At 40.2% G+C, this 24,987-nt stretch overlaps 1 protein-coding gene across 10 annotated transcripts in view; it reads right to left on the minus strand.

The window, feature by feature from the left end:
• Positions 1–2,243: 2,243 nt before the first annotated feature.
• RALGAPA2 (Ral GTPase activating protein catalytic subunit alpha 2) overlaps positions 2,244–24,987 on the minus strand; it is a 306,774-nt gene continuing 284,030 nt past the window's right edge. For 3 of the 10 annotated variants that reach the window (XM_073339773.1, XM_073339772.1, XM_073339776.1), the window contains one exon: positions 2,244–11,337. In XM_073339773.1, the coding sequence (XP_073195874.1) occupies positions 11,183–11,337 (155 nt within the window). In that variant the 3' untranslated portion in view covers positions 2,244–11,182. The other 7 variants (XR_012158343.1, XR_012158342.1, XR_012158341.1 and 4 more) reach the window with 7 other exon arrangements.

Here is a 24,987-nt window from a genome sequence, read left to right on the forward strand (position 1 = left end):
TGGAATTAATTCTCGTCAGGGCTAGTCCTTTTAGCTGCGTTTCTGCTACAGTCCAGAGCGCATCACAAGCAAACACGCGGCTCCCTCCTTCATGTCCCTTTTCGCGGCTCGCCCACCTGCCATTAACCTAGCACCACCTCCCTCCCCCCCCCCTCAGCGGATTCAAACACCCAGGAGTGAAGCACGGAGAAAATAGCATCACCCCCACAAAGGCGACCGCTTTGAGTCCTGATCTGCAAGGGGCCTTGCAGTGGAGACCCACCCTCCACCATTCACAGACTAGCCCTGGCACAGAGCAGCCTAGATTGCACACGTACTCCCAACCCCCTGCCCCAGCCCTGCATACAATTTCCCCACCCAGATGTGGCCCTCGGCCCAAAAACTTTGCCCACCCCTGGATTACACTGTCAGTATGGGCATTGTAGGCTTACTTCTGAAAGCCAGTAAGCAGGACAGTGTCTACACTGAGTCGCTGTAACTACTTCAACAGTATGTTGCTCATGGAGGTGAAGTTATACATAGCAGGGCAGTTATGTCGGCAAGAACCAAATCTAAGTGTAGACACTTCCATAGTAAGGTAGACCAGACCTCAGTTGCTGGGGGTGCAGGCTCTGGGGTGGGGTTGGGGATGAGGGACTGCAGGGACATGTTTCCACTTCTGGGAGCTGTGCAGAGCCATGGCAGGCAGGGAGTGAGGGGACATTCTGGTAGAAAACCAGACACTTGGCAACCCTAACACACGCCCCTAGAAAGTGCTTTTCTCATCTCCATGCTTCTATTGCCACATTGTAATCAGTCTCAGATAGCATTTTGGGGGCGTGATCTGTTGCATCTGGAAAATTGCATATTCAAGCCATAAATGTTTTCTTCTGGCATCTATAAATGGTGAGCAGATGGGCCTGAGGGTGAGTGTTGACATGCATCTTCTTGTTTTATGATTTGTACATAGTGTTGTTTGATTATTGAGATTTCCATGTAACCTATCAGTAACTGCCTTTCCTTGTTGTTAGGTGCACGTGCCCATGGTGACAAGCCAATCTGGTCTAGTGAGAATGCACACCAGGATGATATTTAGGCACATATCCACTGATAAAGTACAGTCTTCTGCAGCATCCTCTCTCTCAGGTACTATGTACAGGTTTAAAAAAAAAATCCAAGGGTGGGATTTTCAGAAGTGCTCAGTGTTGTCCTAACTTTGCTTCCACTGCAGTCAAATGGGACCAATAAATTAGTTAGTGTGCCAGAACAGTGTAAAGGGGCCTTAGGGTAACTGAGAATTAAGACTTAAGTGTTTTACTATAGAGTTTACAGTATAATTTAAATTGTATTTCATTACTTGGAATATCACTGTGGTTTTCTTAAGGCTAGTTTTGGTAAAGTATCAGCACATTTGGACTTGACGCATCTAGCGCATTTCATCCAAGCATCTCAAACCTACACACACACACACACACAAGTCAGATTACAGTTTTAAATAATTTTAATGAAACTTAGTTCACTGTAAAACTCACATAACAAAGATTTCAGATTTGCATCATAAAAATTTTTTGATATGTTAACAAGAAGGATGGGCACTTCAAGCATGGGTTTTCATCTTACAGATGTTATAATACAGGTAAATGCACCAAAACAGGACATTGTAGCACCTGCTTTTTATAACTGAACAGATGATCTTATGCAGTCTAAGATATGTATAGACATCCCAATGTGACTGTACTTCTGGATTCTGATTTTTCCATTATTGTTCAGCATTGAAGCCAAGTCAAGACTAAAACCATGCAGAAAGGAGTTCCACATCTTCCATGTAACCCCACTGCAGAATACAGCACTCTCATAATCAATACATTTTGCCTAGTGACATGTCAGGTGAGGTAAGGTAACATTGGAAAAGTTTTCAGAATGCACCCTTCAGTTATGAAACTTGATTTTAAATGGTTGTCCTGTAACAGTAAGTGCCTACTCTCCAGCATAATACACCTTTGCCTAACATTACTTTTAGAAAAGGATCAGTTACTATTTCTAGAAAAGAGAAAACTACTTTGAAGCTAGCATAGTCTAGTATAAATAAACACACATTCAATATTTTTCACAATGCCCTGGGAATTTAAATGGATTAGTGCAAAATGTTAATTTTACATCACCTTTCTTCTTAAGTTAGAAAGTTGACTTCTTTTTCCTTAATCTACACACAAAACTATTTCAAAGCAAAGCAAAGCTTCTCTCCTATCTCTTAATTGCCTGGCTTTTGTCAGTTTAAAGCTGAAAGTCCACTAGAAGTTTGGATCACTGTAGTAACTGATGACATATCTGCTGTAACACCAAGGTACAGCAGAGTAGGTTAACGGCATACATCAGCGACAGTTCATACGTTGTTGGGTTAAGCCAGCATTTTACTGCTCTTTTCTATAGTTTTTCATTTGTAAATTAAATATTAGTTCAAAAGAAAAAAAATCTCAAAATATCTGGCACCTCCATCTGGTGGGTACTTAGATTCTTTTTAACAATGCTATTTACTTGGCAGACTTAAGAGGTTTGGTCTATTGTATACATTTCTATTTAGGGACATTTATGCTATTATCATTAATCATACAGGCCCTGATTCAGGGTACACAAATGTTCAAGACAAGCACATACTTAAGTGCTTATGTTCACCTTTACTCTGTGAAACATTTAAAGCACAAGTAGCCCCACTGACTTCAACGGAACTTCACATGCCCGATCCAAAGCCAATTCAAGTCTATGGAAAGAATCTGCATCAACTTGAATGGGCTTTAGCTCAGGTCCTCTGTCTGGTGGCAAGTGTTTGTAGGATCAGGCCCATAATCATTAGAGGACTCAGTACTGATCTTCACTATCTGGGTGATCATTTAAGCAATAAGGATCATGATGTGGGTCATTTCTCAGGGAGTGATGTAAATGGGAGAAGTTAATGGCCTGAAGCACAGTTAAGAGACCCTAGGTGATCATTAAACCTGAGCATCAAACTTATTGCTATTTTGCATGCTGAAAAAGAAAAGAAAAATCTCATGGGTGGAGAGACTTGTTATGGATCAAATAATGATACAGTTTCAATTGGAACATACAATTAATGCCCTGTAAATTAGCCAGCACTGCATTCACATTACAGTACTGTTCATCTTACAGAATTAGCGACTGCTCACCTCTGTGCAAGTGCACTAGCTCAGGCATATGGCAATGTGGACTAGAGTATCTGAAACCATTCTTCAGCTGTTCATGTCTTTTGACTACTCAAATGGATTAGTTAAGAATGGCCATAGTGGGTCAAACCAATGGTCCATCTAGCCCAGTATCCTGTCTTCCAGTGGCCGTTGCAAAATGCTTCAGAGGGAATGAACAGAAAAGGGCAATTTCGAGTTATCTATCCCCTACTATCCAGTCCCAGCTTCTGGCAGTCAGAGGTTTAGGGACACCCAGAGCATGGCGTTGTGTCCTGGATCTTGGCTAATAGCCATTAATGGACCTATCCTCCAGGAACTTATCTAATTCTTTTTTGAACCCAATTATAATTTTGGCCTTCACAACATTCCCTGGCAATGAGTTCCACAAGTTGACTGGACATTGTGTGAAGATGTATTTCCTTATGTTTGTTTTAAACCTGCTGCCTATTAATGTCATTGGGTGACCCCTGGTTCTTGTGTTTTGTGAAGGAATAAATAACACTTCCTTATTCACTTTCTCCATATTATTCATAATTTTATAAACCTCTACCATATTCCCCCTCAGTTGTTTCTTTTCTAAGCTGAATAGTCTCAGTCTTTTTAATCTCTCCTCATATGGAATCTTTTTTGTACACCTAATCATTTTTGCTGCCCTTCGCTGTACTTTTGCCAATTCTTATATATCTAACATTAACCCACCCAAATGTAAACATCAAAGATATTTTGGAGCCATACAAGAGCAAGATACTCCTGAATGAATGGCGGGCAACAACCTCCTGATAATAGGCGTGTTTCTGATGGGAACGTTGACATATACCAAGACAGTAGTAACAATGTTAAGACCCTGATCCTGCAAAGACTTAATAGGTGCTAACTTTTGACTTAAACAGGTGTGCAAGTTTTTGCAGGGCTGGGGGGGTCTCTCCCTTTTGATCAACTAAATCTCATGCATGTTACATGTATATAGGGAAAGGAAAGGTGAGATTTTCAAAAGCACAAAGAGAACTTAAATGCTCAAATTCCATTGAGGAGGTGGTTTGCTAACTGCCCTTTGAAAATTTCCCTCTTATTTCTTAAAACATATCAAATATTTTTTTAAAACAAATTAAGGTCCCTGACCTGCAAACACTCGTGTGTGAATAGCCCCACTGAACTCAGTGGGACTACTCATGTGTGTAGTCACTCACATGTGAAAAAAAGTGTGCACAGCATCAGGGCCTTCATCCCCATCAGTGCTGGAGAAAACAAATGTTTTACACAGTCTCACTAACAATTTTACAAACAAAATGACTTTAGAATTCATCTCCTGCTGTGTAGGATTAACTTTCCATTTCAGTATCAAAAGTTCACCCAAAGGCTATTTAAAAGAGAACTCTCTCACCCCCTAATCTCTCCAATATAGACACTAGGGGGTCCTTTTCCCCACCAACAAACAAATACCCCCATAGCATTCCCATTATGACTGAGAGAACTGACCCCCTTCATTTTCCTATGTAAACTCTCTGTAGAGTAGAAAATCAACAGTAGAAAGAGATCATTTTGAATGTTCATGTAAATCACTCTGCAACAAGGTGTTATGAGGCTTAGAAGAGGAGGAACTCTCATTAAGCATTTCTTACACTGAATGGTACATAAATAACGTCTTTGGGGGTTGGTAATGGTCTGTAATTATTATTAGCAAAATGCTGCAAAACCCCCTTCAGAGAAAGCTGAAGATAATGCCATTGTTGCACAGCCTCTGCTGGTTCAAACCATGCCAGAGGCTACGGCTGAGAATGCTTGCCAGGTTCAATACAGTGAGAGTGCTCTCATGAGGGCCTCACTTCTGCACTTATCCAAAGGGCCATTTCTTTGAAAATATTGATCAAATGTACTTACTACTGGCAGCTGAGTGCTGCAATGAATGCTCCTAAATATCATCCAGAGAAAGGGTATCAGTGGCAATGCTGGCTCTAAGTTCAGTAGTCAAAGATCCTTTGGAGGAGGCGAGGCTTACAGACAGCGGGGGGAGGGGCAGGGGATGAAAAAGGAGCAAATTTCAGTCTGAATTGCCTATGTGCATCAAGGACACAGCCATCTGTGTGAATAAAATATGTAACATTCCAATGAAGAATCATTTTGATTACCTTGAGTACCCTGTCTGGGCCCAGTTTGGAACTCCTCACTCAGGCAAATCTCTCTCTGCCATATGGATGGTTAGGGGCCTTGCTGAACATTTCACTTGAAGGCAATCCAAGAGCTATACAGCTTTGCCCAAAAGGGGAGAGAGGCTTTGCTAATTGCAGCAGATTGCATTTTGGACTTTAAAGCATTATGTCAAACATTATTAGTTGATGATAAGGATCAGACCCTGTATTCCTAGTGAATACACCTTGCTCCCATGAGGAGTTCTTATCAAGTCTGATAGGGTGAATTCACCCCTGGGGACTCTCTTTGATTTTGATATGGTCACATGAGGGATGACTCTGACCTTCCTTGTGTGAGAGTTGCATGACTCAGGCCCAAAACAATCTGAGAAACCAACTTTCTCAATCAAGTTCTAAGAGGAGCAAAAGTTGTAACTGCCCTATCCAGTGAAAGTCACCAATAGGGCTGTTTTCACTTTCTCCCAGAAATCATCCTAGCACATATTAAATGGCTTCAAGCGAGGCAGTGCCTAAGAAGCTAAATAATCTGGGACATGGTTTCTGAACAATCACAGGATGCGACATGAGTGCATCATTTGTGCACGGGATTACACAAGTGTGCATTGTGGAGTTTGTACCTTCTTCTTTCATTCAATCTCAAACTAAAAGCACAAATGCAGATGTGATAACATTTCAAAGCCTTTTAAGGGCTGGACTGTGCTTTCTAAGCCATTAGCCACACTGGGGGACTGAGGAAAGGCTCCAGCATAGCACGAACCCCAGATGGAAATTCAACTGGGGCTCTGGAGAAGCACATGCTGCAATGACGCATTGCCACTCTGTTTAAAGGTGCAGCATGTACTGTGCTCCATGCCAGGCCAGCATGGTTGCCGGGAGTGGGATGCTCTTACCCTTCACCCTTTTGGGAAGTTAGTATTGCTGTCAGCATGAGCTGGGCACAGTGCCTATGCTCTCCACTGGGATTGTTCTTGGCCCCTGCCCAGGAGTGTAAGGGAAGGCAAGGCTCTCTGCATCATCACATCTTTGGGCATCGGCCCTTAGGTCTGATCATCACCTAGACCGTAGACTAGTAAAGGATTAGTGTGGTACGTGACACGTTGGAATCCAGTCTCAGAGGGGACAGTTTATTTTCTGAAATTCCACTGTTTGACTTTCGTGAGGATAATGAACTGGGAAGATTGTTTGGTATGTTCAGAGACAAGAAAATTACAAAGCACAGCCATTTCCACTTCACCTGCTTCTGCACAGTTCCGTATACTGGACATTACAAATGGGCCCAATAGGAGAACATATAAAAGATTGAGGCTCTTCAAGCATCCTTTTCTAGTAAAAGCAACAGGAGCCCTGACTTTCTTTATAACTTGTGATAAAAGCAAAGCCACTGTTGTGGAAATATCCATGTAACCAGTTGTATATTAGGAAAACAGACTCCCTTCCTAATGAGCGGAGACGTTCAAGTGTTGTATCTTATTGGTTCCTGGAGGCATTTTTAAAAGACTCACAATTCTCCTGCTTTACTAGAGGATGCAAAATTGCCCCTTCACGCTGAAGATTGCGGCATTTTGAAGGAGGGAAGCTTCCTGAGTTTTCTAAAGATACCATGATTGTTCCCTCCGTTGTTAGAATACAAGCATTTACAAAAGAAATATTGCATAAGCACAATTCACTTATATTATATGACTACCCTTACACTTTGGGAAAGGTATCTACCCAACACACATGAAGGTATATCTAGGTTATATATAAAATTCCTGGATGTCTTGTTTTTGTAAATTATCTTTCTGACAACTGAATGGTAAAAATATATCCACTACAGCACCTTAGCCAAATGACAAATGGAGTTGCACTATGGTAATAAGGTCTTGCATCACAACAGCACACACTTCTGGAGTGTTTTATTTCCCCAGTTAAGGGTACTATGAAGCAAACTGTCAAGAGAACTGGAGTTGGAGAGAATTTTCAGCCACAGCTGTTGTAGAGTTTGGTCCAACAGAAACTGAAAAATATCTTTAGTCTCATGATTTATAAAAGGTGACCCCCTCACCCCAAAGTTTTACCAACTATTTTTAGACACTAGTATTATTGTCACTGTATGCAAGGGTTAATTGGAGGTCTTCTCATGTCATCAGATACTGAAGATGTTCTGGAGATTTCCCTTGAATATTGAAATGAGCATATTTGTAATATTAGTTTTCAAATTTCTAGGAAACCTTATGGAAATACAAATACTGTTATGATGGGGGCAGGGAGTGAACTGTCCTTAGATTACATGAAATCTAGTTGTTGGTGTTTAATTATGCCAAATGGAACCTGGACTAGGCAAGTATGTTGCCGGGTAGCTGAACAGTTTTCACTGATAAAAGCTAAACAAAAACTTCCATCTGTCAGAAGCCAGCTCATTTGTAAAGTATAATACACTCTTACAAAATGGGTCTGATCATCCTGTCAGGTGACTTCTCAAGGACCTGCATGTGCAGATGTGATGGAACAGTCTGGTCCCCTGTACTTTTATGGATTAGCAGTGTACTTGTCTGTCTGTCAAGTCTACAATAGGCCAAATTCACCAGTGGCTTAAGAATGGTGTAAGCAGGACAGAAAAAAGGTACAACTCTTTGGTATTCAGCAGGAGTCCAATTTACCCTCCCACATCCCACCTAACATCCTCATGTTAGCAGTTCTTCCTGCTATACAGCCCATTCTGCTACTCAGCTTCAGTTACAGGAATGCCAGATCTGCATCAGTTACATTGTTTTACCACTTACACCAGATATGTAACTTATTTCACCATGGAAGTCACTAATGAAATTGTTCGGAGCTTTCCATGAGAATTGCATTTATTTATACCAAGTCTGAATTTTGGCCAATAGCTCTGTTCTCTTAGCCAAAATGCAGGTGGTCAAAAATGGTGCAGGTAAGCAAATGACACTCTATTGTATCCATATTCATCCAATGCATTCAAATCTACATTTATTACTGCAATACTGGAAATAAAATCCATTGCCACAGGATCAATGTACCTTGTTTTAACTTGGCATCTAAACAAAGGACCAGAGTAGCTGTATATATCACAAAGATACATTTTTTACATTTAACATATTTTAAATCAGAATTATGCAGTGAACTGAGATTTAATAGATTTCTGAGGAGTTAAGAAAAGGGTGTACTTGTTTGTTTTATACTACCAAAACCCTCAGATTCTAATTTTCATTTTTTAAAGAAGAAAATACACTTTTTTATAACAGGGAAATAATAATTCTGCGCTTTCATTCTTCCCTGCATTAGAGATTGGTGTCGTTTTAGAAGGAAATATTTTGTCTCATTCAGAAAAATGCTCTTTGAGCTACTCCACCTGGTGTGTATTTGACACACATTTTACTGGGTAACTAAGCACAGTAACTCCTTACCCAACAATGATTAAAACGAAAACACATTAGATAATGCAATACACATTTTTTTCTAACTTATTTTATAGACACACAATCAGAAAGTTGCAAAGAACAAGGTTTGAACAGAAAGTCAAATGGCAATCAGAAATGTCAGCAATTCAATTATGCTCTGTGCCAGGAGGCTGGCTGCATTTACCTGTACATGCTAGCTAGTGTAGACTATGTACTAACATCACAAGTAACAATTTCTAGTTTCTGCTCTGGATAATGAGTGCATCCCATTTTAATTTTTCCTGATAAACTGGTTACCACTAGAACCAAATAAACTAATACAAAAAGTCAATAACAAAATGCCAAGCTATAACTTATTACTGTAAAGATTTATCAAATAGCATTCATTATTTACAGAGAATAAGCACAGATCACTGTGAACGTGAAAATAAACATTCACTTAATGTATACACAGAAACTGAGTGCAAAAACAAAAAGCCCAAATAAAAATGGCGACCCAATGGTGCATTTAGCTTTACTTAAAGTAGCTCCCCTTCAGTTCAGGTAAGAAGTCACATTAAGTTTTTCAGGTGTGCATCCAGCTTAATAAACACAAACAAACAGAGACTATGTTAACTAGACCTGAGGAAGATTAGGAAGATTACAGGGGTATGATACAAAAATCAGACATATATATTAACACTAGTAGCCAAAATGTCAAAAAACAAACTTACGGTAACGTTAGGTGTCTGACAACTGCCCCTTGTCTCTCCATCAAACAAAAAAAGGGTCAGGAAATTCAGTTTTGAAACTCCGCCATTTCATACCCTGTTGTTCCTAGGTATTACAGCATTATTATATGGAAAATCAACTTCTGTTTAGAGACCTTTGCAATACAAAGTCATAATGGATGACAGAATTTCAGCCTTAAATCTGAATTCCCTACCTTCTATTAAGTGTTTAAGTGGTTACAGTGTGTGTCTCTTATTTTCCTTGCTTTTATGGTAATATTAATTTTCTAAAAGTACAAAAATTTCCCCTTAACTCCTCAAAACCACTATTCACTGAAATTGTACTGAGGTTTTTTTATATCCAAAACATTTGCACAATATGCAGATCACCAAAAGAACACAATGTAATGTATCCTGGGAAGGTTATTACAATATCTAGGACTAACTAGGGATACTTTAATATGCAGATTATTGCGCTGTTGATGTGCTATGTCAGTGTGGCTACTGAGGATGTGTACTGGCTCCCAGTTACACAAATCTGGTTGAAAAGTAGTTATTGCAAATGTGCAATATTTGCTTTTCTAAATGAAATCACTGGTCATTTTATTTTTTTCACACAAACAGAAAAAAGTGATTAGCTCACATTATGCATTAATCACATGCAACATTTCATATGACAAAATGACCCTATGTCCAAAGATAGTGCTGCAAAAGAAGATTTCTATCAAAAAATAAATGGACAGACATAAACTAAATGGTATGAACCAAACTGTACAGGTTAACATCTCTAACCTGTATTACATTTTATGGTATAAGTATGAATCTTTGTTAAGATACCAAAAAAGCCCAAACCGCAAACCCTTAAATTTACCAGCATTGGCATGTGATGGTTATAACCAACAATAAGAGATAGAATGCAGGGGTCCTAATTCTGCTCTCTGGGATGTTAATATGCAGCATCCCACAAAGGGCCCAATCCTGCGAGGGTCAGCGCAAGCTCAATTTCAGGATTTTACTAAATGAATGGGGACATGCATCCTTGAATAAAAGGGCAAGATTAAGCCAAGTGACTTTAATCCAGGTCTTCGTGATTTATGCAATTAGCAGCACTTTCCTAGATTACAAATAAATTACTTAAAACAGCTATTTGATACTTATGGTTTTTATGCACAAAAACTGTACTGGGGTATCAATTCAAAACAGAAAAGGAAGGGAGCACTTGATGACATACTGAAAAGCACCCAAGTCATTCACCCACACTTAAGAGAAAAAGTCCATCATGTTTAATTAAATGAAAACTTGTTTTCCATTTAGACAAAATTTGCTAATATACACACAGGTGTTAAACTATCATTGGAATGATTAAACGATCAACACAATGAAAGTAAATTAAATAATTGGTTTCAATACTTGCTTTGCATCCTTTTTCTGTGACAGCTGTACTTGCATCTACAGATTCTAAGGGAAAATAAGTGAGTTACCCCACATCAGTTAAATGCCTCACACACTGAAAAAGATCCAGTTTTGACATAGTTATTTTGGTGACAACAATAATCAAGTGTAATGCATGACAGGTAAATCAAGTGATAGCTGTCCATCAATAATTTAAGTTTTGCCACATAAGGGAACTGTACACTTCCTTATATGCTCATCCAAAGCATGTAGCAATGTTCTAGTGATACAGTAAATTATTTTATTCCGATTTTTTTTTCAAATTCCCTTGAATAGGCTTCCCTTTCCAAAGTGCTTTAATTTGAAGATTTGCTGAGAGCACTAGCAGAGTGCCGAAGTTTCCCAGAGGCTTTGTTTTTCGTGGCATTGGGTAGTGTTGGAGAGGTCTGCTCTGCTAACTCTATTCCTGTGGTTACAGTAAGATCAGCACTTGCACTCATAGTGAGACAGCCTGAAAAGCAAGTGGGCAAAGAAAATAAAAAAGTATTATTAGAACAATAGAATGTGTCCAATGACAAAAGTGCTTCCTAAGATACAAAAAAGAAACCAAAATTCATCCCGTACGACTCCACTGAATTGACCAGAGTTGCACTAGGAATATGTTTGGCCCAAGGAACCTAACGGTTAAGAAGAATGAGCTTCTCATACATGGTAAGGAGGCTAGTATTGGCTGCTTCCAGAGAAGGTAACAAAAGACTAGGTTGTGACTTGAACTAAGTGTTTAGGCAGGGGAGGTCGAACCTTCTTTACACCCCTCTGCTGGCTACCCAGACCTTGAGACTGAGAGTGCAGGAATGAGCAGATGCTGCCTGCGCCAGCTCCTCCCCCACCCCAGAGCAGGTGTGTGGGGACGGGTGGAGGAGTGGGTAGAGTCTTGGCTCCACTCTCTCAAAGTGCTGGCCAGTTCAGCTGAGCTGGCACAGAGGCTATATAATTTACTGCTGCCCCCTGAAGCAAGGAAGGAATTGTGTGGGACTCAGAGGAGTGTTTCTGGGTCACAGTGTCTCTGGGGTCTACTCCTAGGTTGGTGCTTCAAGGTACAGTATAGCACTAAATCTCCCTCTTGCACATGTATTATTAAAAGTGCTAGTTTTTGTTTTGTGTTTCACTGAATGGCTCTGCAGTATTTAATTTCTCTGTTTCTGAGGACTGAAAATTAGTTTCCTTAGTATTACTATTTCTGATCATACAACAACAGTAAGGTGCCTTAACTGCTAATGCTGAAGAGAAAAAAGCAACGTATTTTTAAACAATTCCATTAAGGAAGCCGTAAACGAAATCACCATAATTTCTGTTGTATTCAAGAAGGCTATTTAAGAACTTTATGCAAAGCTTAGCAAATCTCTGTTGGCTACCATATAGTCCACATGTATTTACACATTGTTATTTTACACATTTAAGTTACAACTCATTCATTCCCAAAAGGTGATTACAACTAGAGGTCAGGACCAAATAGCTTGTCTGAATGAGAACAGATGAGGACACAGCCATTAAACTCAAAAGTAAATGAATAATATTAAAGCATGTGTGCAACTCTTGTCTTTCCCCAGTGCAATTATAATCATGCTCTGAGGAATACAAAAATGCATGCTGCAACACAGTTCTGTTGTTGCTACTGTCGTTTTGACTTGTCCCAGGACATTTCTGTAAGCGTGAATGCCATTTCATCAGCTCTCTCCTGGTGCAATATTTTTAAACAATGGTATAGTTCTCCCTGTAAATCCTCAATACAAATATTTTTATTAGAGATGGGACTGAAGCAAAGCCCCTTATCCAAACACCTCCAAACCTCTGGGGATGGAGGAGGAAGATTCAGAATCCAAACTCAAATCTGGATCTAAACTTCACAGTTGGCCTCTATGTCTATAAAGGGCTAAGCATCCACAAACTTCAGACCTAGAGCTACATTTTTCAGCGTAAGCCCATCTCTAATTTATCTACATTCTATATTTTCAGATTGCTCCTGTACCTGGATTTAATTTACTTGTGTTAAGATAACGTTTTACATGTTTATAGAACCTTGCATCCCGAATGATCCCAAAATGTTGCAGATACTGTGCACAAACCCCACCACTGAAATGCATCTGCTACTGAATTACATCTGCAGTGGAAGTTGGCAACCAACTGGTTGAATAGCACACTATACAACAGCGGGAGGAGGGAAATAATTGGCCCAGAAACCATAGGGTAAATCATGCCCTTATGAAAGCTATCAGGAAATCCTTCATGTCCAAGAAAAGATGACAGGACATCAGTTTGTAAGGTCTTAACTGAAAGATACCCCTGTACTAAACTGCATGATACTCCATTTACCTTGGAAAGACAAAGGACTAACTTGAGTCTGCTAGGATTTGAACATATGGTTCTAGGTATTTTAAACCTGATGCTAAGGTCCACTAAACTACCTCATCCCATCCCTTCTTGTAGTGACCATAAAACTAATGAGCCAGACTCCCTTGCATACTATGGATGTGTAAAGGAGCTGTAAACCCAGTCTAACGGGTGTTTTGCTTTGCTGAAGCAGTGGAAAGCAGCCTCAGCGCACTGGTGAACCTAGCCCAGTATGTTTCTAAACTAAAGCATTTTCATTTGAATCATTCTTTCCTTATGCTTGACAGAAGGGACCCATTCTAATGATTGCAGCTAGCATTTTAACCATGACTCCATGGCTTTAGTTTCTCCCTGAAGGGGTTAAGATATTTTACAGAAAGAATATTTCATAAATTATAAGTTTAGCAGACAGATTCTCACAAATCAATTACACAAAAAGCAACTCCCAGTGGTGTAGCTGCAAGCAATCCTGGGTTGTCTTCTGAGTGCTTCTAGAAATTCAGCTGCACCACTGTGAGCTAGATGCCTGTATTAATCTTACTTCCTCTCAGAAGCAAAGTCTGGAAATGCAACAGCACAGTCAGTGTCTCAATTTGTTTCCTTACTGTAAGGTTTAAAACACAGCACTTATGACAAGAGTGAAACTTGTAATAATTAAATGCAACTATGTTACTAAATATCATTCTAATGCATGAAAAAACAAAAGAAAGGACAATTCAGTTGCTGTTAATCTGAAAGCATTTACTGCTCATTTGAAATTCTTAAACTAATTAACAAACCCGATACTCACATTTCATATGATAAAATATAAAACTGGTAAGTAAAAAGTCAGTTAACTATTTCGAGCAGAAAAAAAGCACTTCCAAATAAGTGAAAAATGTGATTTAATATGCAAAGACATTTTCTATGAAAAATGTGGACCTATTAGTTTTGGCTTAGAACTGGAAAATTGCTGTGTTTTCCCTAAGAAAGAAAGTGTGTGTGTGGGTGGGGAGGATGGGATGGGGGGATGTGCTGTATTTTACATTCCTACAGCTAAGCAGAATGGCAGATGGTCAAAATAATACAATTTTCACCAAACAGGCAAGCTGAAGCAATAGTCATGCAAGCTCTCAACAATACAGGTCCTGCACATATGAAAAGCAGGGCAGTTCAAACAGTGTGTAAGAAGGCATAGCCACACCTAAGCATTTAGAATCATCCCCAACATTCCTTTAGCCTTTGGAGTTTGTACATTCCATCAGTCAAAACTTTCTTCTGGCAAGTCCTTAACTATGCAATCAACCTTGAAGGTCCCTCTAAACCATCTTGATTGATAGGTAGACAGCAGCTGCAGAATGAGCAAGTAATAACCACAAAAGATAAAGGCTTTCATACAAATATTGTAATTCCACTTGCAAGCTGTCTGGCATGAACTCAAATTACTTGGCCTTCTTCTAGCAATGGAAGCTTGGAACTTTATTCAGATAACACACTCTAGCCCACTTAACTACGCACCAGTTTAGTGACAGGAAACAGGACAATACCCACATATGTAAAAATAAACAATACATTAATATAAAGGTTACAATGAGATTTCAAGATTTTCCAACAGCCCAAAGGAGGTTTATCTAAATTTATATTCTAATTTTTTTGGGGGGGGAAATAGGCAGCACAAAAGTTCTAACTCATCAAAGCAATTATAAAAATGGCCTAGTAAAAAAGTCCATCACTAAATAATGAACATTAGCATCTGAGATTCTGATTCATAGATGGCTCCATTTTCGCCCTCTGAAATACACAATTCAAACACAAACACCTACTAAAAGATACTCTAAGCCTAAAATCCTCATTTCAGGTAATGTAAAACAATCAATCATTTATAAGCATGGAACACTTTTTAGATGATACAATGTGGGTTATAAATAACCATTCATCAATCCACTGAGCTTCTAGTTTGACAGGTTATTATTTAAAGGCTCTGGGGTTGCATCCATCTGTGAATCAGGATTCAAGGAGTTAATTCAGTGTTTCAAGCCCTCTTTGCCTAAACCCAGGCTACCGCTGAGCGTATCCAGCCAGCATGCTGCTGTCAGGCTGCTTCCTTCCATTCGATCAGTGCATTGGAAATTGCCCAGACAAACAAACAGAACCGAGGAGCCTGCAAAGGTCACACCTGGCGTGTGGCCGGCCGGCCTGCCTGCTCTCCGGGTCCTAAACCGCACCCCCAATCGCCAGGTTCAGGACACTCTGTGTTTCCCCTCTTTTGTTTTCTTTTCCTCCCCCAGCTGTTCCATTCAGAGGCCCAAGTTCAGCAATCTGCCCTCCCCAGAAAGGGAGGCCCTTATTAAGCTGAGCTAACTCAAAGGGCCAGCACAGCACGTGCCACTCCTTATCGGCCCCATCTCAAGATCCTATTCCATGGTGCTTAGCCAACAAAAAAGTAAATGGACTTAACTCCCATTGGCTCCCCTGCAGCAATTCAAACAAAAGTGCAAAGCAACAAAGACATTTTCCACTATGGCAGGTGTTGGTGTCAGATTCCGCCTGCAGCAAACAGGAGCAGAAGAAAGAATGAAAAAAAAGTATGCGCTTCTCAGACATGCAGGGGGATGCTAACAGGGCAGGCAGCCGGGCTCTTAGAGCTGTTACTCAGAGGTGAGCATAGTCAGGGTCGCTCTTTTCCAGCACAGAGCTTGGAACTCATGTTTTGGGGGAAGAAAAAGAGACCCGGCCTGAAGATGAGGTGGGACTGCAGTGAGAGAGAGAGAGAGAGAGAGAGAGAGAGAATGAACCACACAAACCAAGAGTTGTTTCAGCTTTATATTAGCAACAGAAGGAAGGAAGGAAGGAAGCTGGTTAGTAAATCTAGCGTGATGCCAGTGCGGTAGCCTGCTCGAGGTGTCACTCTTACCTTTGTCAATTACTGTAATGAGACCTTTACATATTTTAATCTAAAGGGAAAAAACAAAATCATATAAATAAAGGAACAGCACACCTACTGCTCTGTTATGAGGCTCATAGACATTGCTTACACCCATTTAGTTGTGCAAGAACACTGTGCATCTTAAAGCAAACTAAACATTCAGAAAGTAACTAAGATATCATTCATAAGTGGAAAATAATGATATTCTTTAAAGTTCACATTAGTGCTGTTATCTGGCGAGGTGTAAGTGGGAGGAGCGGACCCACACTTCTCTCCAATATCGGTTGAAATATGGAGAAAAAATTTGAGCACACAATTATTTCCACCCAGTTTAAGGACATATTACATGCACATTACTATGAAATTATAGACATTATAGTGCTCTGTTCCTGTCAGTCAATTAGTGGCTGTATAATTTCCAAGAGTGGTAAACTCTGAAGTTTCATGAAGATTTAAATAGCTTTTACCTGCTGGTCAAGTTAAAATCAGCAAGTGATTATATAATGTTAAGCTCTTTGGACTACATTTTTATAATGTAGAAGCCCACTTGTGCATGCAAAAATGCATGTACAATTGTGTGCATGGGTGTGCATACAATTTGTACAACCTCATGGACAAATAAGATATTTGCATGAACAAATGATGATTCAGATGATTCTGTGATCATTTGCATAAGCAAATACTTGATTTGTGTGAAAAATTATGATAATTGTATTGTGCAATTGCACATAGTTTTTGTGCATGGATCTCAGGCTTTATATTTCTGTTGCTTTATGTCTAAAAGGGGATTACAACAATCAGTTTGTAATAAAGAGGAAAATTATACTTCTAATGAATGGTTTGTGATCCCTGGAAAATTAAAGGAAGTCAGTTTAAAATAATTCAAGTTTCTGATAGAGCACCCTTTAAACTGCATGTAGATTTTTTTTTAAATCCTTAAAAAAAAAAAAAGAGAGATTTTTCTTCTCTGCTGATATTTATAAGGCTCTTTCCATCTGGGGAGGAAGGGCAGTCCTGAAAGCAATACCAATAAATACGCTCTGTCCCATTCCTTTTTACCCCTCTCCCTCCTGTCTATATGACGGCCTGCTGCCTCAGTTTCAGCTTTTCTGCTAACACCCTCTTGCATTTGCTGTGGAAGAACATACATGTGAGCTCTCCTAGTTCATGAAGGTGATTTCATCCCCCTCGAATATGAGACAGGAAGTGCGACTGACCAACACCAGAACAGTGAAACTGACTGGAAGGGATGTTAAACGTACAAAATAAATAAACTGAAAAATACTGTTTTCTCTGTGATCTCTCTCCATTCCAATAATTTTAGGTGTTAGTGTAAAAACAGATGCATGTTATTCAGTGGAAAAATGTGGTTTTCAAGTTGATAGCATCCTTTTAATAGTATCTTCAACAACTACATTTTAGATGAATATAGTGCATGTCATCTCAAAGAGTTTGATAAATGGTATACACACAAGAAATTCAGTGCTGCCAACCATCAACATTTTTATCATGAGTCTTGCAGTATTTGGTGTTTTTTCTGAAAGCCCCAACTCATCTCATGTTATTAGATGAGAATCTCATCTTTCATTTAAAAATAGTTTCTAGCCCTCATTGGTGCTAAGAAAACTTGGAAAATGTGAACCCTAAAGGCTCAAATACCAGAAAAACAAATGAAGAGAACCCCCAAATTTTTATTTTAAAAATATTCTAATTTTTAAGCAAATCTCAAGATTTTTTGAGGCCTGACTCATTATGTTTGAACACAGGGGGGAGGGGTGTTTGGCAAAACTGGCAATTGCTTTATCACTAATATCTCACGGGTGGGAGGGTAAAAGGAAGCAGAAGATGGACAATCAGACAGCACCGTACAAAATGGGGAAATTTTGACCAAGTTGACAAATCTTTCTTTTTTCACAAGAAAAGCTTGCAGACTTCATCTGAGTGTAACTGATAGAGCAATACCTGCCTGAATCTGCGGAAAGCCTGGAACAATAGTTCAGGTGTCTAATGGGTTGTTAACTCTGACATCTGTTGCGCTGTGGGCAGCCCTGACAACACCCTCTCAGCAGTTACTTGATCATAGCTCTGCTGAGGTGGTGTTGGCAAAGCAGTCTCTGCTTTGGTGGGTAGCGGTTGAATTCTCCCTAGCTCTCGGATGGAACTCAACCTGCCAACATAGGGACAGGTGGTGAGAGCAGGGCCAGGCCTACCTGAAGAGAAGTGGTGGAGAGCTCCCCATCACATAAGTTTATTGGATTGCTCTTGCCCCGTTCCAAGGAAGGCCAGAGCCATGAGGGGGCCTCATTTAGGGAAGTGCCTAGGATCCTTGATTGTCTAACTCTAGTCCTACAAACCAGTAGTTCCACGGTGTTGCAGTATTTTGCACCTGATGTTTAGGTATCTAAGGGTATGTCTATACTGCAATTAAAAACCCATGGCTTGCCTATGCCAGCTGACTCAGACTAAGGGGCTGTTTAACTGTGGTGTAGATGTTTGGGCTCAGGTTGGAGCTCGGGCTCTATGACCCTGTGAGGTGGGAGGGTCCCAGACCTCAGGCTGTAGCCTGAGCCTGAATGTCTACTCCACAATTAAATAGCCCCGTAGACCAATCCTGAGCCAGCTGGCACCAGCCAGCCATAGGGTGTCTAACTGCAGTGTAGATATATCCGTAGAGTCTCTCTTCAGTGCAAAAAGTGTGTTCTTAACTTGGGTTACAATAACAGTGAAGACAAGGCAACTCTGCTTTCAACTCGGATTAGCAGCTCTAGTTCAATCCAGGCTCCTCTATAGGCTTCAATTCAAACTGTTAACCCAAGTTTAAAAGCCAGCTGCCGTGTCTTCACTGCTATTTTAACCTGAGTTAGCTAACCTGAGTTAAACACTCATTGTTTGGAATGAAGACATACCCCAAGTCATCTTTTTTCATTTTATTACATCTTTATTCACGTCAAACCAATAGAAATAGGTTAGCTATCTGCCATTCTCAACCGACTCTTGAGTCTTGGTTCTGAAACTTTCTCGTGAACTCTTCTTTCCTTCTCTTTTCTCACTTTGGTATAAGTGTGTGATTTTGGGGGGTAAAAGGATTCTTCTTATACCAATAATACTGACATTATCATCTGTCCATTTAGTGCATGATAGTGTCTCTTTCCCCCAAATAATTTTTAAATCAAACACATGCTTGAAATAAAGCACGTCATTTTATAGGCGCAATGCCTGAATCAAAGAAAAAAAATACAGTAACCAAGGAAAGAATGCTCTAAGAATATAGATGGACTGCAACTTTGCCTCAAACCTCTTTCACTTGACATTGAAAATCTTAGTTTTAGAATATTAAATGCTAAAAGTATTGAAGATACATTTCCTTGGGGAGGGAAGGCAGGAGTTTCCCAAAAGGGTTCATCACTGGGAAACAACAGGCATGTGTGTTTGGTACTGAAAGGAATAAGCTGCGGACATGTTCTCTCTGTCTGTCTGTCCCTTTTCACAGCAGCATCTGAGGGAGTTTGGAGTGTGGCTGTGTGTTGTTAAGAACGAACAAAAAGATAGAGAACAACAATATCTCATCTGTAAATTCAACCTTAGTCCCTTATTCCTGCCACTCCTCACTTTCCATCATACTTATATGGCTCCCATTACTGTGGTCTCCACCTTTAACACATTAATAATCACAACACTCCTGTGAAGTAGGAAAATACTATTACCTCTATGTAAACACGGGGGGGGGGGGGCGCTGAGGCACAGAGAGACTAAGTGACCCACCCAAGGTCACACAGGAAACCCATAGCAGAGCAGAAAACTGAACCGAGGACTCCGAAGTCTGAGACAAACACCCTGGCCACTGGGCTACCCTTCCTCATAAGTTATTCCGTGGTGGTGGTATTTCTTAGGTGGCTGCCTCAGTAGTATGTTCCAGGTTAGGAACTGTTATCTACCCAAATATCCCTGCCCAAAGATTAGAAGAAGATTGTCTTCCCTTCAAGGTTATAATGCAGTGACTTTAACTCAAAACAATTCAAGACTCATAAGAATATAACAGCTGCCAGACTGGGTCAGACCACGATTTATCTAGCCCAGTATCCTATCTCGGACAGTAGCTTGTACCCAACCTTCAGGGGAGTGTACAAAACAGGGCAATTATGAAGCAATCCACCTGTCTTTCACTCCTGGCTTCTGGTAGTCAGAGTTTTAGGTCATTCTGAGGAGGGGGTTGCATTCCTGACCATCTTGGCTGATAGCCATTGATGGACCTATCCTCCATGAACTTACCTAGTTCTTTTTAGAACCCAAGTTATACTTTTGGCCTTCACAACATGCCATAGCAATGAGTTCCACAGTTTAGTTGTACGTTTTGTGATAAAGTACTTGCTCTTGTTTGTATTAAACCTGCTGCCTATAAATTTGTATTGCATGAAATGGTTTTTGTATTGCATGAAATGGTAAGTATCAGTTCTCTATTCACTTTTTCCACATCATTCATGATTTTATAAATCACTATAATACCCACCCCCTTAGTTGTTCCTTTTCTAAGATGAATAGCCCTTATATACACCATATATTTCCAGTGTGTGTATCTTTTTTCCCTTCTGACCCTTTCAACATGTGGCATGTCAGGCAGATCTTCTCCTTTCAGATGTCTTGTGTCATGGCCCCCTCCCTCCCTGACTCACAGCTCTGTTACACTGTTCAGGATTCTTTGATATGCCTGACTTTTCAGACTTGACACCCTCTTCCCCTAATTGTACTGGCTTATGGTATCTCTAAAGAGGGAGATTTTAGTCTCTCCCTAATGTAAGGGATTAATAATTTAGGTTCCTATTTTTCAGAACATCTTTGGGCTTGCCTACAAAAACACTGTGTTTGCAGCAAGCTGGGGTGCAAATATACCCTGCACTAGCTTGCCAAGCAGTAAGGGTCAGTATGGACCCTGCTGCCACATGCTAACCGTTCACTAGTGTGCTTTGATATACCCCACTTTGAAATGGGAGGAGATCAAAGCACACTAGGGAATGGCTAGCGCACAGCAGCAGGGTCCAGAGGCACATACTGCTAGTGTAGGGCAGACTGACACCCCAACTGCCACATACTAAATGTTTTGTAGACAAGCCTGTTCATAAATTGAAGTTTCTTTGTAGGAGTTTCTGCGCTGTAATTGTTTCTCAGTTGACCCTCTCACCTTATTACCCAAAAAGGTGTCCCTCCCTCCAAGGGCCTTCTGGTCTTTCTTCTGGACCAATAACCATGATTTCACATGATGATTGTCCATGCTGGACCTGTTAACCTAATCCCAGCATACTGTCTGTTTTACATCTAAAGTTTAGAGAGACAAAGCTCATAGAATTCTTATCTGTCTCAACATTTAATTCTAATCAAATATGGATTATTCACAGTTTAAATGTAATCTGTCACATATCTGGGGTAATTATTAAAATACAGTTGTAAATGTGCCTTGCTTTAATTTCCATTTGAGATTGGACTTATGCAAGAATATAAACATTTTTTATGATGATCAGATTTATCCAGTGATTCAAACGTTTACAAATAAAATTGTTATAATGATTCTGACACTTCTAATTATAGAGTATATTGGGACAATGGAACTGAGATATCGGCTTTCTCTACAGGAGAAAGACTAGGGCCAAGTCTAAACTACAGACTTTTGCAGTATTAGCTATGTTAGTCAAGAGGTGATGACGTGTGATATAACTGACATAGCTGTGCCAACAAAAGCCACTAACATATAAATGGCCTAAGATATTTAAGGCCTATGAACTATTCCCTGGTACTCTGGGAAAGAACTAAAATCACTCACCCGAAACTATGCTAAGGAGACTCCAGTGCACTTTGTTTTGAGAGCTGGCCTTTTGTCAATAGGTTCTAAGATTGATCAAAGCTGCATTGTTTATGAGGTAAGATTGTTTGGGTAACAAGAATACTGAAAAATCTCTGGAAAAAAGACTGCTATGGACTAGTGCCTAAGAGAGTGTAAATCAGGAATAATCCATAGTTGGGATCTGTATCGATTCTGTCTTTCCTTTTCTTTGCCTTCCTTTATTTCCTTCTCTCAAGCTATCAGTCTAATGGTTGTCATGTCCAATGAACCTGAGGCCATGATGTCTTGTAGGTTTAAGAATGGATCCTAGAGAGTTCTGGATTTGGTCTTTATCTGCTTATCTGACACCATCCCCACTGTATCCTGCTACCGGGAAAGAGGAGAAAACTTACTCTAACAACAGGACTTTGCCTCCAATCCAGCCATCCAGATTGACCTAAGATGTACCAGGGAGTCTGCCTGCCAGAGAAAAGCACAACTCCTACCTGAACTTGACAACAGTCACTGCTTATCTACTTCAGCTGGACCATAAAAAGGAGTACATATTTAAATGTTTTCCTTTTCCTTTCTCTGTTGTCCAAGTTTGGCTGGGGAAACTGATTGGCAAAACTAACATCAGAGTGTTTTGGTTGTAACTGGGTAAACATTTTCCTTCATTTAATGAAAAGATTGAGAAAGAAAAGCTGGGTTTATAACATGCAATACTTAAGTAAATAAAGACAGAAGGATTAGCATCGGGGCGGTGTGATACAACATGGCCAGAGGGCAGCAGGAAGCCTTATTCCCTGTAGAGGGAAGAAAGTTTGCTATAGATTAATTAAAACACCTGAAGCCAATTAAAGCACCTAAAGCCAGTCACCTGATAAAACCTTCCTGCTTCATTCAGACAGGGGAAGGAGTTGAAGCAGAGTAGTTTGGAGGGAAGCAGAGGAGAGTTTGGAGAAGTGCTGCGGTGGGCTAAGAAGACCAAGACCCTAGGTAAAGGGATGCCTGGTTTGTGCAGAGGGAGGGTAGGAAGCCCCACAAGCTGAAGGGCAGGAGAGGGAAGAAGTCCAGGAGAAGAAACCACTAGTTCAAGCGGTTTACCGCTATCCCTAGGGCCCCTGGGCTGGGACCCGGAGTAGAGGGCTGGCCCGGGTCCCTCCCTCTCCACTCCCCTCCTCTAGGACACTAGTGGGGCAGTTAATACCCCAGTTCAGGGGCGAGAAACGGTGCCCTGAACCCTTCCCAAAAAGTGAAAGTGTGAGTAATGCCGGCAATTTGCTACAGCAGTTATTAAAGAGTTTAAAGCCTTAGACTATGAGAAAGAACCTTAAACTATTCTATTACCCATTATTTGTGTTACCGTCGTCACAGACCAGGACATTACTGTGCTAGGTGCCGTACAAAAAGCCAGTCCCTGGCCCAAGTAGCTTCCAATCTAAGTATAAGATAAGAGACAACAGATTGATACAGACAGACAGGGGAGTACAAGTAAACAATGTGAGAACACTGGTCTGGATGGCAGTCAGTGGTCTCTGCACATCAAGAGCTTAACAATTGTCTAGTTTTTTGTAGGATATCAGGGCAAAGGAGAGTGCTAAAGAAGGATCTGAAGGTGAATAATGAGGTAACTTTGCAGATATTTATGGGAAGTGCCTCCCATGTGCTTTGGGCAGCATGAGAGAAAGCACAAAGGTGCTTGTTTGAAATTTTAACAGGTGGACAAAGGAGTCCAGCATCATGGACCGATCAGAGGGGAGTATAAATAGTTTGATAGCAAATGAGAGATGATAGGTAGAGTGGGGATTGACTGTGAGGGGCCTTGAAAGTGAAGACAAGTAGCAAATGAGTTTTAGCTGTGTGAATACACAGGAAAGACTGTATCTTAAAGATCTTATACAGAAAGAATTGGCATGAATTAGCTATAGCCTAGATATGAGTTCCTAGAGTTTTAGTGCTGGCCCTGGTGTGCACAAAACAACATGTAATTAACCTATACGCCATGACAGGTCTATGAAAGTCTTTGGTTTCAGGATATTACTGTCATGTCTACTCTTCAAATAAACAGCCACAAAGAAACTCCCTAGTAACTCTGCTTAGCACTTCAATATCCTGTATTTCTAAACCTGCATGGACACTGGTTACTGCAGTTATAATCACAGTGTAACTGGAAACCTTTAGCCTACGTGTTCAATTCAGTATATTTTGAAGAAACCATCAATTTAACAGACAATTGTGGCTACATTCACTCAGAAACAAACATGTTTTAAACACATTATGATCAGAAATGAAGATCTACAGTAACAAGCTCCAGGAGTGTGGGAAAGGAAAACACTAGAATTCCATTTGCACAATGTGTTAAGAATGTCGTGTCTGGTGTAATCTATTAAAGGATTTGATAATCTTTGATTATACATAACCACTTATTTCAATCTTTATTTGGATCTCTCTCATTTGTATCTTTTTGCTCAAAAAATTTTTTAAACCACATTCACTACATAATCTAACTTTTAGTTATATTTGGAGATTCTTTTTTTAAAATAGTTGAATTTAAACTGAAAAGAATGTACATGAAAATGCTGCATGTGATCTACCGTTCCCCATGCCATAGCTATGACAGCTGTTATGCAGCACATTTCTTTGGGCCAGCAGAACACACAAAGCATATGGAGGATGTCAATGCAAAGGCCAGCTCAGCCCTGACTCTGCTGGAGACTGAAATACGATAGGACCCAGCCTTTATTTTTAGGTTCAGATGCAAAGCCGACTCTTTCCAGGGACTCTTTCCAGTGACTTCAGTTGGCTTTGGATCAGGCCATTGATAAATGTCCAGAGGAGGATGTAAAACTACTGTACAAGAAGGGTTAAGGTAATAATACCTAGCTTTTATACAGAGCGTTTCATCAGTAGATATCAAAGTGCTTCAGTCTTTAAATGCATTTACCCTCACAACGCCCCTGTGAGGTAGGGCTGTGTTACTCTCCTCAATGTACAGAAGGGGATCTGAGAGACAGAGGGGCTAAGCGACTTGCCAAGGTCACACAGGAAGT

Source organism: Lepidochelys kempii, chromosome 3 (assembly GCF_965140265.1).
Source record: "Lepidochelys kempii isolate rLepKem1 chromosome 3, rLepKem1.hap2, whole genome shotgun sequence".
Taxonomy (NCBI): domain Eukaryota; kingdom Metazoa; phylum Chordata; order Testudines; family Cheloniidae; genus Lepidochelys; species Lepidochelys kempii.